Genomic DNA, 13,511 nt, shown 5'->3' with positions numbered 1-13,511 from the left:
GCAATCCTCCCCCCTCCCTCTTCTCACCCACTAGCACCCCACGACGTCACCACCACTATTTGCCAACCCCACCCCCCCCCCTATTACCCCTCCCAGGCACAGATTAAGCGACTACACGATTCATTTTTTTTAGGTCTTGGGGTTCTTACACATCTTGAATATAAGACACGCAATGTTGTTTACTCGTATTTACACAACATAATATCTTTCCGCTGCAGAAAAGAGGAATTTGGGTCACATAAAAGTTAAATGTGTGTCCGTTACAGAACTTCACAGACTAATATTACTAGAAAACAGATAAACTTCTATATGAAAAAAAAAACTATAAAATACAAATTAAACCAAACAATAATTCTAGCTTTGGGATAACCTGAAGACTCCCCTTACCAACTTATTTCACCTAAAGATTAATTAACCTCCCTAACGCTAACCTCTCCCCCCCCCCTCCCTTCAATAACGTGGTTAATCTTTAGGTGAAAAAAAACTAGGGTGGTTATTCTTCAAGATACCAACACTTGACATTTAACACTGTATAAATCAATCTCTTTACAGATCTCAAAAAAATATATTCAAAAGAACATTCACCATTAAGGGGGAAATCGGTAAATATATATATGTAACTTTTTCATTAACTAATCAGTAAGGGGGGACCATTTGTATCAGCATAAGTCAATATCTATGGCAGCCAATATAAACAAGGTCATGTCAGATGCATAAATGTGTTTTAAGTCTAATTATACGGTACTGTATATATAACATGCCAATCAGATAGACACACAAACACACACACACACTATGGAGCCAGATGTCTCGCCTTTAAGAATAGGTATTTCAGGATACATTGGCACTGTGCGTGCGTGTATGTGTATGTGTGTGTGTGCGTGTGTGTGAGTGGGTACGAGTGTGTGCGTGTGTGTGTGGGTGGGTGGGAATATTTGCACGTGTGCACTGTGTTGGATCAGGGAAGGAGGACAAGGGGGCCGGGGGGTGGAGGAGGTGGCGAGGTTGGCAAGGCTAAGAGTGTGTTGTCCTGGTGTGATGTCCTAGGCGCTGCCAACACCCTCCCGCTCAGCGCTTAACGTCTGCTCTCGTGTTGCGTTAAATTACCAATCGTGTATAAGGAAAATCGTCTCCAATTTATCATGTTTTACAGCAACGTGTAGTTAAGTCACGTATTTGTTGTTAAAAGTTATATTACAGTACTAAAAATACCCCTTCCATAAAAATACACCCGTCTCATTTATTTATATCCAATTTGCCTATTTGACGACTAAAATGATGCCCTAATATCACTTAGACTCGACCCTAAGTACACCTAGCTTCTCTTACTCACAAACAGGATAAAGGGGAATATTTACGATGGTTTGGGAAGCTGCATCCATGTTTCTCAGACTCTACGCTTCATATAAGGAGTGAGAGAGATATTTGATACATGTTCAATGAGACAATCAAAATAGAAATAGTTTATATTGAATGGTATGTAGATAGTTTATGTCGGCTTTGCTGGTAAAAAAGGTTTGAAAATCGAGGAAAAAAATCGTAATCTGTGAGCTGCGAGCTGAGATCTTTCAGTGCTTTAACTACATAAAATCTCCTTCACAATCTTTAACTAACTTTCAGCATTTACCTCTTCAAAAAGATGGTGTAACCCTTAGAAATAATGACTTAAACCCCAAAATGATGACTTAAACCCCACAATGACGACTTAAACCCCCAAAATGATGACAACCAACAATAATAAGACTTGAACCCTTTAAGAAGATGATTAAACCCTTAAAAGATGACTTAAACCGTAAGATGATGACAAACTTTTAACACGATGACCAACACTTTCGGGACAATGGCTGTAATTGGGTGTTCAGCGACATACATTCCAACGGACATTTGACTGATGTGTTGTGAAACGATCTCATTCTACTTCCAACAAAATTCCAAGTTTAAAGTAAAAAATCTAAGTTATCAATAAATATATTTATTAGAATATACAAGGACGTGTGTAGAGATAAAGAACAAAATGACTAGGGTGACTATGGGTCTCGAAAAGGACGAATCAAGAAGTAAAGATCTCTTAAAAACATTATTCAACAAATATTAAAATTTTCAATTTTCCTGAAACACAGAAAATGTGTTTCACCGCAAGACTTAATTCACACACGAGCCTATGCCATTTTTTTAAGTCACTGGCATAGTCATCGTTCATAAATGTAAACCTTTTCTGTTTTAATCATTCTTATTTTAGCATCTTCTAACCCATGTCAAATTCATATAATATCACAGAACTGCAGGTGAGTTTCAGTGTTCTTCAGTCAATAACTGGTCTCCATTTCTGTTTACCTTTAAGCTGCCAGATCCTGTGTGATGGCAGCGTTCAGGTGGAGGTGTACCATACAGCGCCCGGGTTCTCAAAGATATATACTGTATGTACTGTACTTGGCGTTGAATTATTCCGGAGACTGGAGACGTATGGAGGTGTAACCGGTCCACTTACGCTACAACACACGGAGAGCAGAGGAAGTGGCATCAGAGATCAATTTCCACTTGTACTCTACCGTAGGTTGATGTGTTTCTTTAATTAACCCGTTAGAAGAAAAAAAATCAATGTGTGAATCTTTGAGAGTCCGGCCCCGATCAACATGACACACCTAACAGCGTTTCATCCTTCCATGTCTCAGTCCCTCCACAGTTCCTCCCCTCAAATCAAAATTTCCTTCGGATGACTGACTGTATGACTTTTTCACTCAACTCAATGACTGAAATATATCCCTCGTAATTTTCAGATTATAACTTAGTGTTTTAGTACCTATGTCCATTTATTTAATTACATTATTATCGGAATCTTTCATGTCTTCAATTATTAAGTTTTGAACCATCTCTCTACTTCGTGACTGGTGGAGACTTGAGACAGTATAAAACTTCCTTAGGGCGTGAAAGAGAAAGTGGTTGCGAACGATGCAGTGTGTTACTAGGGACCCCCCTACTACTGCTGGTGGGTGAGTCCTCGTCCCTTCTGGTATTCTTCCTGGTAGTGGTAGTGGTACTGCTGCTGGTGATGACGCCGCTACACCTGACAGTCAGCACCTCCAAGTAAAACACGACGGTACTGAGAACTAATCCGGAGGCTAGGACCATGAACAACCCCTGCAGGAGAGACAACACAACTAAAGATACGTATTAATTTTATTCGTGACAGTGACAGCCTGAGAGGTGTTCCCTGCAGCTGAAGATGCAAGACTAATTACAAGCATCTTATTTAACGGACTGTATGGATGAGAGGTTAGTCCGTTATATGGATGTTTCATTATATTCTTTATATAAGTGATAAAGGCTAAGCTAGTTTACTGTACTGAACTTCATATTTTACAAGTGTTAAATATTCAATGGCGAAGACATAAGCAAGCAAAGAAAACGATGATGATGCAAGCAAGCAGACAGAGAAAATAACGAAGACATACGCAAGCAAGCAAACAAGCAAGCAAATAAAACGATAATGACGCAAGCAAGCAAGCAAATAAAACGATAATGATGCAAGCAAGCAAATAAAATGATGATGAAGCAAGCAAGACAAAGAAAACGATGATGATGAAAGCAAGCAGAAAAAGAAAACGATGATGCAAGCAAGCAAATTCACAAACACATTAAGAAGAAGCAGCAGCAGCAGCAAATAAGCGCGCGCGCACACACACACACACACACACACCAAGGCAGCTCAGGAAGTTACCCATATATTAAAGAAACCAATAGGTTCCTTGACGGTGATTCTGGAGGGCAGTTGGGCACAGACAGAAGAGTTAGGGGTGGAGCTCCTCACCCAGTACTCATACAACCCTGACTCTGTTAGCATCCGGATCCTGGAGGACAACACAACATGGAGTTTATGAAGTGTTCAGAGGTGTTAGAAGGGATCACCTCAAGTTTAACCTCCGCCCCTCAAGTAGATTTCAACAGATGAGGCTACTTGGATGGTTAGGTTAGGTCAGGTTTGGTTAGGTTAGGTTGGTTAATCTTCATGTTATCCAAAATTGATTGTAAAATAACTCGACAGAAACATAAATTGTTTACTTCTCTGAGATAACATTTAAAGGCATAAAAGTGACTAAGAAAGAACTATTGTATGAATAAACTCAACGATTCAGGTATTAAAAAGACAACAAATAAAAAAAACTAAAAAAAAAACTCGTGTTATAAATATTAATGACGAGGAACCAAAACATACACTGGACTCTCCCATCTTTAGATTCCCCATCACCAAAATCTAAGTCATGTTACCAATAGACTGACCTCTGGTTGATGGCGGGCAGGAGTGGAGTGTCTTTCTGGGCTATCAATCCCATGGAACTCGGAAGGAAACTCTCTGTGGACTTGTAGAAATCACAATGACCTGTTATGGTGATTGACACATGTAGTGGAACACATATCATATATATAATGTACCTCACACACACACACACACACACACACACACATACTATTACACAAAAGAACAAAAGGAAATATCATACTTGTCTGAAGGCTGACTGCCCTATACCAGACACATATACAACACGACAATAACAAAATAACTCCACAATCATATCTCTTCCGCTAAATCCTGAGGAAAAAAATGTGGTAGATAATGAGGAGGGAGTTGTGTGTACCTGTGCGAGATAAGTCCTCGGCCATGAGCTTCTCGATGGAGCTGTTCTCGATGATAAAGGCGTGGTTGCCTCCCCTCAGCAGTCTCTGAAGGGCGCTGCTGAAGTCATAAGCCTTGATGTGTATCATTCGACTTGCCTCCTCTAGGGCGGCCAGGTCATGGAATGTCCCGTCCTGTACTTCCTGTAAGGTACAAAACACTTCAGTCTGTAATACTCAACGCCCTGTCAAACACATCAAATACTGCTCTACCTGCTGTTCTGATTGAAAATGTCTGATGGTGCCATGAAGGGCCATCTACTGGTGCCGGCACTCAGACACCTCCCTAACTAAGAGATTACAACAACTTCAATCGTCTAGTTTATATTATACTTGGATGAGTGTCGATTTAATAGCTCTATAAAGACCTCAAATGGCCGCCCTGCACTAAAGGTCACAACTTCAACTGTCAAGGCTAATTTTTCTGGAGTAAGAGCTGTGTATAACCTGCCGAAGAATGAAATGACGGCACCAAGTGTGAGCTTCTTCAAGTAGTGGGTGGTGATGTAAAGACGTGTCTGACTCACCTATCAGAATAAAAACACTGAAAATAGCATCGACATTCTATTGAAACTTCCTTGAGACTAGAGTTATATGAATTCTCGTATCCTTAGGTAGAGGAAGGAAATTTAAAAAAAATTTTTTTTTAAGAATCTGGAAGCCCGATTTAATGAGCAAACGTACCCTGAGGAGCTGGGTGTAGGCGGTGTTGGCCTCAAGGATGGCGACAAGTGAAGGATGAGTGATGAGATCTGCGAGGGTTTGTATGGGGTGAGGCACGTAGCGCACCGCCAGGAGGGACATGAGGTTCCCGCTGTAACTCCACATCAACACATTCGTCACCAACAACCACGACGCAAACACCAGCCTCTCCCAACCACGACAATTGCCCAATTCGCTGTCTATGAACGTGAATAATAGTTACAAATTTGCACACACATTACACAATTATATTTCGTCTACAGGATGTATGGTTTATATTGTATACAATATATGAGTTCGTAGTCCATGTAAATACTGAATTAACAATGTGTCTGCAGCAGTTACTCTCTCTGGACTTAACGATTTATTTTCATTTACTTTCGTCTCTTCTTTGACTGTCTACACCACATCTCTGTGATAACAAACAACAATTAAAAAGTTGTCTACAGTCTTCTCTCCTTAACTTCAAGAATATTTTTTGCAAGACTTTCACTTCTATTTAGGATTGACGAATATCAATAAAATGTTACTTACAATATTGACACACACACACACACACACACACACACACACATGGAGGCTCACTCTGCTGCAGGAGTACTCGTAAATGTTCAAACAAAAGCCTGAAGGGATTCCAGCCAGAGGTGTGTCCAGGGGTCCGCCAGAGCTTCAACATCACCACTGTGGCAACCCACGCCAACAACAGTGTCGCTATCGTGGCCACCCACACCATTGGGCGGAGGGGCAACAGGAATGCCCAGGGATCCATTTCAGGTGCTCCACTAAGGCTCATCACCCTCAGATGATCCATGGTCAAAGGCAGGGAGAAGTCGACCACCGAAGCCCGGCTCTCTGTCACAACAAAGGGCCCCAGAGCGATGTCTACATCCTGGGACACAGGTATTACGTATCATTGTATAAAAAGTCTATCATTCCTCGACTCACAACAACAAAACATTAAAATTCCAAGAAAAACTCTTATTTTTTTTTTTTAGCATGGAAGATATAGACAAGAGAATATAAAAACTGATAATGAATAAAGGTACAGAAAAGACGTAGATAACTAAGTGAACAGACACCAACACCCACCTTTTCTTAACATATGTACAGTACGAACAGAACAAAAAAAATAATAACTAAAAATGAAACGGGAAACAGACAAGATGACCTAAAAATTCCCTCTACCAAATATAAGTAAGAAAACACTGAATAATGACCAACAGAAAACGTTTGTCAATTCTATGTGGGGAACACCGACAAATTCCTGGCAAGGTATATACTAAATCCTATAAACAAATCACATTTTAAATTGGGAGGGAAGGGGGGGGGGTGTGTAGCTCGCGTAGGTGCCGACCCCTTTAAAAGGTAATAGGACAGTTAAGGCAGTAGTCCAACAGACCTATCACCCCTCTTCAGTAGTCCAGCATGTCACCCCTCCTTCAGTAGTCCAGCATGTCACCCCTCCTTCAGTAGTCCAGCATGTCACCCCTCCTTCAGAAATCCAGCATGTCACCCCTCCTTCAATAGTCCAGCATGTCACCCCTCCTTCAGTAGTCCAGCATGTCACCCCTCCTTCAGTAGTCCAGCATGTCAATAGTCCAGCATGTCTTTCAGTAGTCCAGCATGTCACCCTCCTTGTCACACCTCCTTCAGAAATCCAGCATGTCACCCCCTCCAATAGTCCAGCATGTCACCCCCCCTTCAGTAGTCCAAAATGTCACCCCCCCTTCAGTAGTCCAACATGTCACCCCTCCTTCAGTAGTCAGAAGCCCTCGCCCACCCCCTCTACCGGTAGAATGAAACAATACACACCTTTCTGGCGACTAAGCCCACCATGCCTGACCAGGAGCCATTTGCTTGCCGGCCACCCCAAGCACCGTCGGGCGGCCTTACGAGCGTGTACCTGCGAAGACCAAGCAAAATTTAGAAAAGGGATGTTTTAGATTCCATCATAACAATCAGCGTTAGAAAGGAAATACTCTAATTAATATCACCTTCGTCACCTCAAAACCACTGATGGCCATATAGCCTCTTGATATCTTAGGCTATATATTTCTCACACAATTACCTCTGTTAGTAGAAGCCATAAGTCTGAAGGATCATTGACGTCTTTCCAACACCTGTAATCACGAGTCTATTAAGTCTATTATGTTCAATGGAGGATAATCTAGCGTGCACTCTGTTGTATCTAACGTACTAAAAACATTGTCTCCTCTCCAACAATTTTAATATCGCCAAAATTATATATTCTAGCCTCTAGGGTATTATGTTTTATTCACATAATCCTGACGCTACTCCCCCTCCCCCCCAAAAAAAAATGTACTTTCAAAATGCCAGATTCTCAAGCATTCTCTGCGTTAATTCTCTATGTTCTTGCATTTCCAGTGAGAATAACAATCCACTGCCTGAACCTCTGAGAATCCGGTCACTAACACAAACACAAACACACACACACACTCGAATGTACACATGTAAACATTGACACACTGATATCCTGACCTCAAAGCTGAGACCATGAAATACGATCTTAGTCACTTCTTGGAAACAGTTTTTATGGCGTTTTCTGTTATACTTCATCTACTATTACGCAGAATAAAAATATTACTGTACTGCTTTTATTTCCTTGTTTATACAGTGTGTGTGTGTGTTAACTAATAATCGATAATGATATAAATAAATACAAAATCCCCAGCTCCTGCCATGACAGTCAAAGTGTAAAAAATACATCCTCTCCCTCTCTCTCTCTCTCTCTCTCTCTCTCTCACACACACACCCTCAGTCTCTCTTATTAGACCTTGTTGAATATAAAAACTATACCCATAACATCGTTCTATCCAGCTAGCCACACGTCAATTGCTGTCTTGTACTCAGTAGGGTTGCTTTAAGTTTGACATTTTTTTCAGTATATACAAGATGCAGAAACAAGATAACAGTCAGTTAATAAAACAATATTGTATTCATTATACATTCTGCGAAGTAACGAATACTATTCATGAGCGTGCAAAGGGGTAGATTGATACTTTCTATTTCGTCACAGTTCATTCTTAACTTTCTATTTCCTTACAACTTATTCTTATTTTTTATTTCCTCATGGACGGGTATTCTAAATGTACTTTGACCATGCCTATTGGATTAGCGTTACCTAAAGATTTAACCTCATTGTCTCCCATCCCCTCCCATCCCATTCTTGCGAGTACTATTCGAGTCTTGAACAAAAGAACGTGAGCATATTATGAAAACATTTGCAGGGAGACGAAAAGGTTGCAGTGGAATGTTTTAGGATTAACTGGAGTAAGAGGAAGCAGGAACACTCACGTGAAATTTAAAGAAGTTGAGAGTGTGTTGAGGAGCTGCATCATAGGACCCTTCAGCGTGAAAGAGGGGCGTCCAGGTCCCCCATCTTCCACCACGTCGACGAAGGCGTGTGGTCTCCAGTCCTCAACAGCCACCACTACCGACGCGCCTTTAGGGAATCTGTCCAAAATCAAAGATGAATTATTTAATCCCTAATCAGTGTGGAGGTGTGAGGCAACATTTCACAATTATCACCGTTAATACCGGCTAATACCACGAATTCTTTCTAACGCCATTATAAATATACAGTAACTCCAGTATCACTAACTCCCTTCACTACTCTCTGGCTACCACCACCACCACCCTCTTACTACTACCATCACTACCTTCTCACCACCACCACTACCTTCTCACCACCACCACTATCACCATCATTCGACTGCCAGATTTTCTTATTATGAAACACTGCCACTAGCTTAATGTGTTATGGCCAATTTCATTATTTGATTAATTTAGTGCCAAGACTGAATTTTTGCCCTTGCTTTCTTATAAACTTAAGATTTAAACACGTAGAATTAAAAAAATGTGGTAGTTAGTCTTAGCAAGTGAACTAGAAAATGTGATTTTTAAAAAAAAAAACTCTTGTTGCTGTATATTATATTATTAACAATATGGAATACATCAACATTGTTCAAATAAAAGCCTAGCCTTTTTTCTCTATAATTAGACAGTGCTATGATGTCAGATAAAGTTCATGATAGACGACTGATAATTGTAGGATATGAAGATAATAGAGAAGATTTATTTTAAGAAATGTATTACATAAATGGTAATGGAAGTAGAATAACTTAAGCGAATATATAAATAATAGCAAGTAATTGGCACCTTCCCAGCCATTGCTGATATAATTCGGCGTTGAATAGTTATTGATTAAAATGATTAGGAAAGTAAACTCTTCAAAAGAATAGTGAAATATGTTTGCTTGTTAAGTAATTATAGAATAATCAACGCAAATTAGTTAAAATTAAAATAAGTATCGCCTTCCAATAAACAAACCGTTGACTAGAGAGTTTGTGCAGTTGTATGAGGTTCATTGCACCGACGAGTTTACCTTTTTACTTTTGTCTTTTATCCTCTTCGCCACTGATCGGCACGTTCGCCGCTTGGGCGGTCGGCCACGTCTCTGATACGCACTGTTGGCAGATACTGGCTCCCGAATATATCGGAACCTGCTCCAATGTTGGTCAAGTCTGGCTTTGAATGAGCTCACACTCGGTGCCATCACAACGCTCTCTGGCAGATTGTTCCAAGTGCTCACAATTCTCACTCCGAAAAAGTTTGCCCTCAGTTTTCTGGACTCGTGGCTTCCCCAACCCAGAGTTACGACCCCTTTACCATTGTAGTACAGACTGGAACCCTTACTTAGGTACGAATGATTGTCGTGTAATATTTCTGTATATATCATGATGCTGAATTTGTTATAACCGTTCTTCCTTTTTGAGTGATTTATTTTTATTACTTCCTTTCCCCATTTTCTGACGACGGATACAGTAATTGTAGAGACGTTGGTGCTATCCTATTTTACGGGGTTGCTTGAAACATTCACTTCCCCATTCCACCCACCCGATGAAAATTACACCCAGATACACACACTCACACACGCGAGAATACTAAAAAAGAAAAGAAAAAAAAAGTCAGATAAGGTACAAAAAAAACTCCTTAGTTATCACGTGAATAGTCGAGTAATTCTGGTAGTTTAGTACCTCAGACGCACGCAAGCAGCAGGTATTTATCCACATATAGAATGGATTACTCATGTGTTTGAACAAGGTCGAGTTTTTACATTTCTTTGTCAAGACTAAACTCATATTTTTTAACTACACTTCCAATTCTTATTTAATGTTTGAGGCTAAACAGTATATATATTTTATTTTTATTTTTAATAAAGCATCAAAATAGAAGAAAAAGAAGAAGGTAGTAGTAGTATTAAGAAACTTCGATAAATTCTCCAGATAGTTTTCAGGGAAGAAGGTCACTGCCAGTGTACCAGTGACTCGCTGGTACACGATGTAAGCAAGTGGAAGAACAAGTGAAGTGAATATCGCGTACCACAACTATCACCCACCCTTCCCTCCCCCTGGTGCCCCATTCCGTTTCCAGGAGCTGTGTGTACTTAGTGGTTGTTGATCCAGTTGTCTGTCTGTTGTTTTCTTTTCCGCTCGCTTGTCCGGGTGATAATCTCAGACACTTATTGAGATCGGAAACTGAATTTTGGATATAATAATGACCAAGTGGTTTAGGATTTACTTTAGGGGGGGGGGGCACCAAATTTTGTTCATGGCATGGTGGAGTGAGGAGGCGTGTACACTACTTGTTTCTGGGGGATTTTTGGCCAATCGATCAGTTTTTGTTGTTACTGTAGTGTTACTCTCTTACAGTTACCCATCTATTGGCTTTAACTTTTATGCTCCCATGTTTTAATATTTCGTATGCGAACAGCGTTAGAAAACAGACTAAAAAAGGATAAAATGAGACTTCAGCGCGTGGGTCACCCGACTATTAACTGTTTGTTACAATTACTATTAGCTGTGTCAGTTATTTTCAAGCAATACTTACACTGAGTGTTTGTACTACTACTGTACCAGGAAATTGTCCAAGCCTAGTTTTTAATTCATGGTGCGTGTGAAGGCTCAACAACGGGAGGTAAACACAAGAAAATACGATAGTGATGACTCTGAGATCAGCCAATCCAAGTGTGGTAAACTGACCCCCCTGTTATTATATACAAACATAAGAGGCATCCATTAACAGAACAACTGTTGGACTAGAAGGCCAAACCATGATAGCCAACACATCCAACACGGCACATGAAAGCGGGGAACAAAAATTACGATCGAAATAAACGCGTTTCGTACCTAAAGCAGGTGAGAATTTTTTGCTCTCCTACACTACGGTAGACATTCCGCTAATTGGGAGTTGAATCTCTTATAAGTTTTAATTGCTGATAGATTAGTGTAATTAAGAAACTAGTTACGCGCTTTACTGAAGACGAGTAATAAGTTTTTAATGTCAGCGATACATATTGTCTCAGTACATGACAACAGGGGAACACTATCAGCTCGCGTATGCAATGTTGACTGTTCTTCCTCGAAAATGTAAATTACTCCACAATGTCCGAGAAAAAACAAAGGTAAATACAGTTGTGAAATAAAAATATAAAATATTTCCTCCCCAAATCAATAAATTAAGAAAGTCAACATGAATGTATTGCATTATATTACGTTATCTGGCTCGTGCGTGTTACTTTCTTTACTTAACTTCGTCCGCTAAGTGAATGAAGTGACAGAAGCCACAAGTTCAGAAAAATGTCTGGGCAAACTTTTTTTTTAGTCAGAGTACTCGTGGAATAACCTGCAAAAGTGTGAGTGTGGGGGGATTGAGTGTGAGCTCATTCAAATCAGACATTTTAATATCATATTCACCACTTATCACCTTACTAGCCGTTTGGGCGGTCTATCCAATGTTTGTACAGGAGGGGACCGGGAAACCTGTGGTGTTTGGTAGGGCACACTGAATAACACCCTTCTCACGTGTGTCCAGGCCAAGGCTCGAACCCTTGACATAATAGTGAGTTATGAGCGTTATCGTTGTGCACTCCTTTACACTCTGGGGCCAGTGCAACAGTATGTATCTAAACATAAATGAATTTCACCTTTTATTGACTCTTGAATGTTTTGAAGCAACTTAAAAAATAAATAAATGACAAATGAGACATACCTGAAGTTGGCAGGATTGTCTGAGATGGCTTGAAGGATATTGGACGAGTTGAGAACCTCCAGTAGTGGCCGCACCATCCTAGGGTCGTGAAAGACAGATGAAAGGTAACGTCACCTGGACCCCCCCACGCAGGGAGAATTTGTTCATGTCCGAGGAATGCTGTTTTTAGTGGCCTTAAGAAACAAATACGGTAATAAAAAACAAAAATTTCCGGTGTTTTTACTTCTTTTTTTTGTATTTGTTGTTACCTTGTCAGTAACAAAAAAAATTAATCCCTTAAAATTAATAAAATTCCGGTCTAAAACCTAATTGGATAACTCAATATTACCTTAGTGTGGTTTAGTCAACTATCATTAATGCAGTTGTTACGATAAATTGAAATTGTTACTGCTAGTACCTTTCACAGTTTGACACTTGATTGAAGTGTCAGTTCTTTATTTGATTAAATGTGTCCATTTCTGAAACAATAACAGCTGTGTTTTCTTTACTATCGAAGTTTTCAATCTGCCGGATACTTCCACAAAGCCGGAATTTAAAGTTAACGATGCTTATCATTTACCAAGACAGTTTCATAACAAGACCCAAGTAATAAGTATGTGAGCGCCAGCAACTTGGTTACCTGTGTTGTGGAGACTGCGAGAAATCCATCCACACCCTGTGCACTTCACAACAACCACCGTCTCACAGTTATGACTAGCACGACGCACTGCTGACCGCTGTTGACCGAGGCTGCCGTAGTGCCGTTTTTCCGTGGACCTATGTGACGTTAGAATTCCGCACGTTTTCTTTCTATTTTTTTATAACGAATTTTATTTTTGTTGTTCTGCTTATAAGATACATACAAGTTGCAAATTATGATGTAGTATAGCTTTCTGTACTCCGAGAAGTATACAGTGTATTAAGAATTTCACTGAATGTTTCTCAGCAAACAGAATCATTTAACATTTAACAGCTGTCTTTATACACATGTCATTGTCACACATAAAAGTCATAATACAAATAAGTTTCAATAAGGAAATGTAAATAATACATATGCAAAAATCGAAACCACACGGAATACAGTACAA

At 40.0% G+C, this 13,511-nt stretch overlaps 1 protein-coding gene across 1 annotated transcript; it reads right to left on the bottom strand.

Annotated features, from left to right (window-relative positions):
- Positions 1-2,005: 2,005 nt before the first annotated feature.
- On the bottom strand, positions 2,006-13,145 carry LOC121866062 (probable glutamate receptor). The gene is made up of 10 exons (XM_042365658.1): positions 13,064-13,145; positions 12,445-12,522; positions 8,689-8,847; positions 7,186-7,276; positions 5,959-6,262; positions 5,356-5,573; positions 4,635-4,815; positions 4,279-4,378; positions 3,719-3,848; positions 2,006-3,138 (listed from the first exon to the last, which is right to left on the bottom strand). Exons 1-10 carry the CDS (start codon positions 13,090-13,092, stop codon positions 2,875-2,877), a joined length of 1,554 nt encoding a protein of 517 aa, XP_042221592.1. The 5' UTR covers positions 13,093-13,145; the 3' UTR covers positions 2,006-2,874.
- Between the last annotated feature and the right edge of the window lie 366 nt (positions 13,146-13,511).

Source organism: Homarus americanus, unplaced genomic scaffold, assembly GCF_018991925.1.
Source record: "Homarus americanus isolate GMGI-L3 unplaced genomic scaffold, GMGI_Hamer_2.0 scaffold4854, whole genome shotgun sequence".
NCBI lineage: Eukaryota > Metazoa > Arthropoda > Malacostraca > Decapoda > Nephropidae > Homarus > Homarus americanus.
Note: the sequence above shows the minus strand (reverse complement) of the source record. Positions and strands in the feature narration are given on the sequence as shown.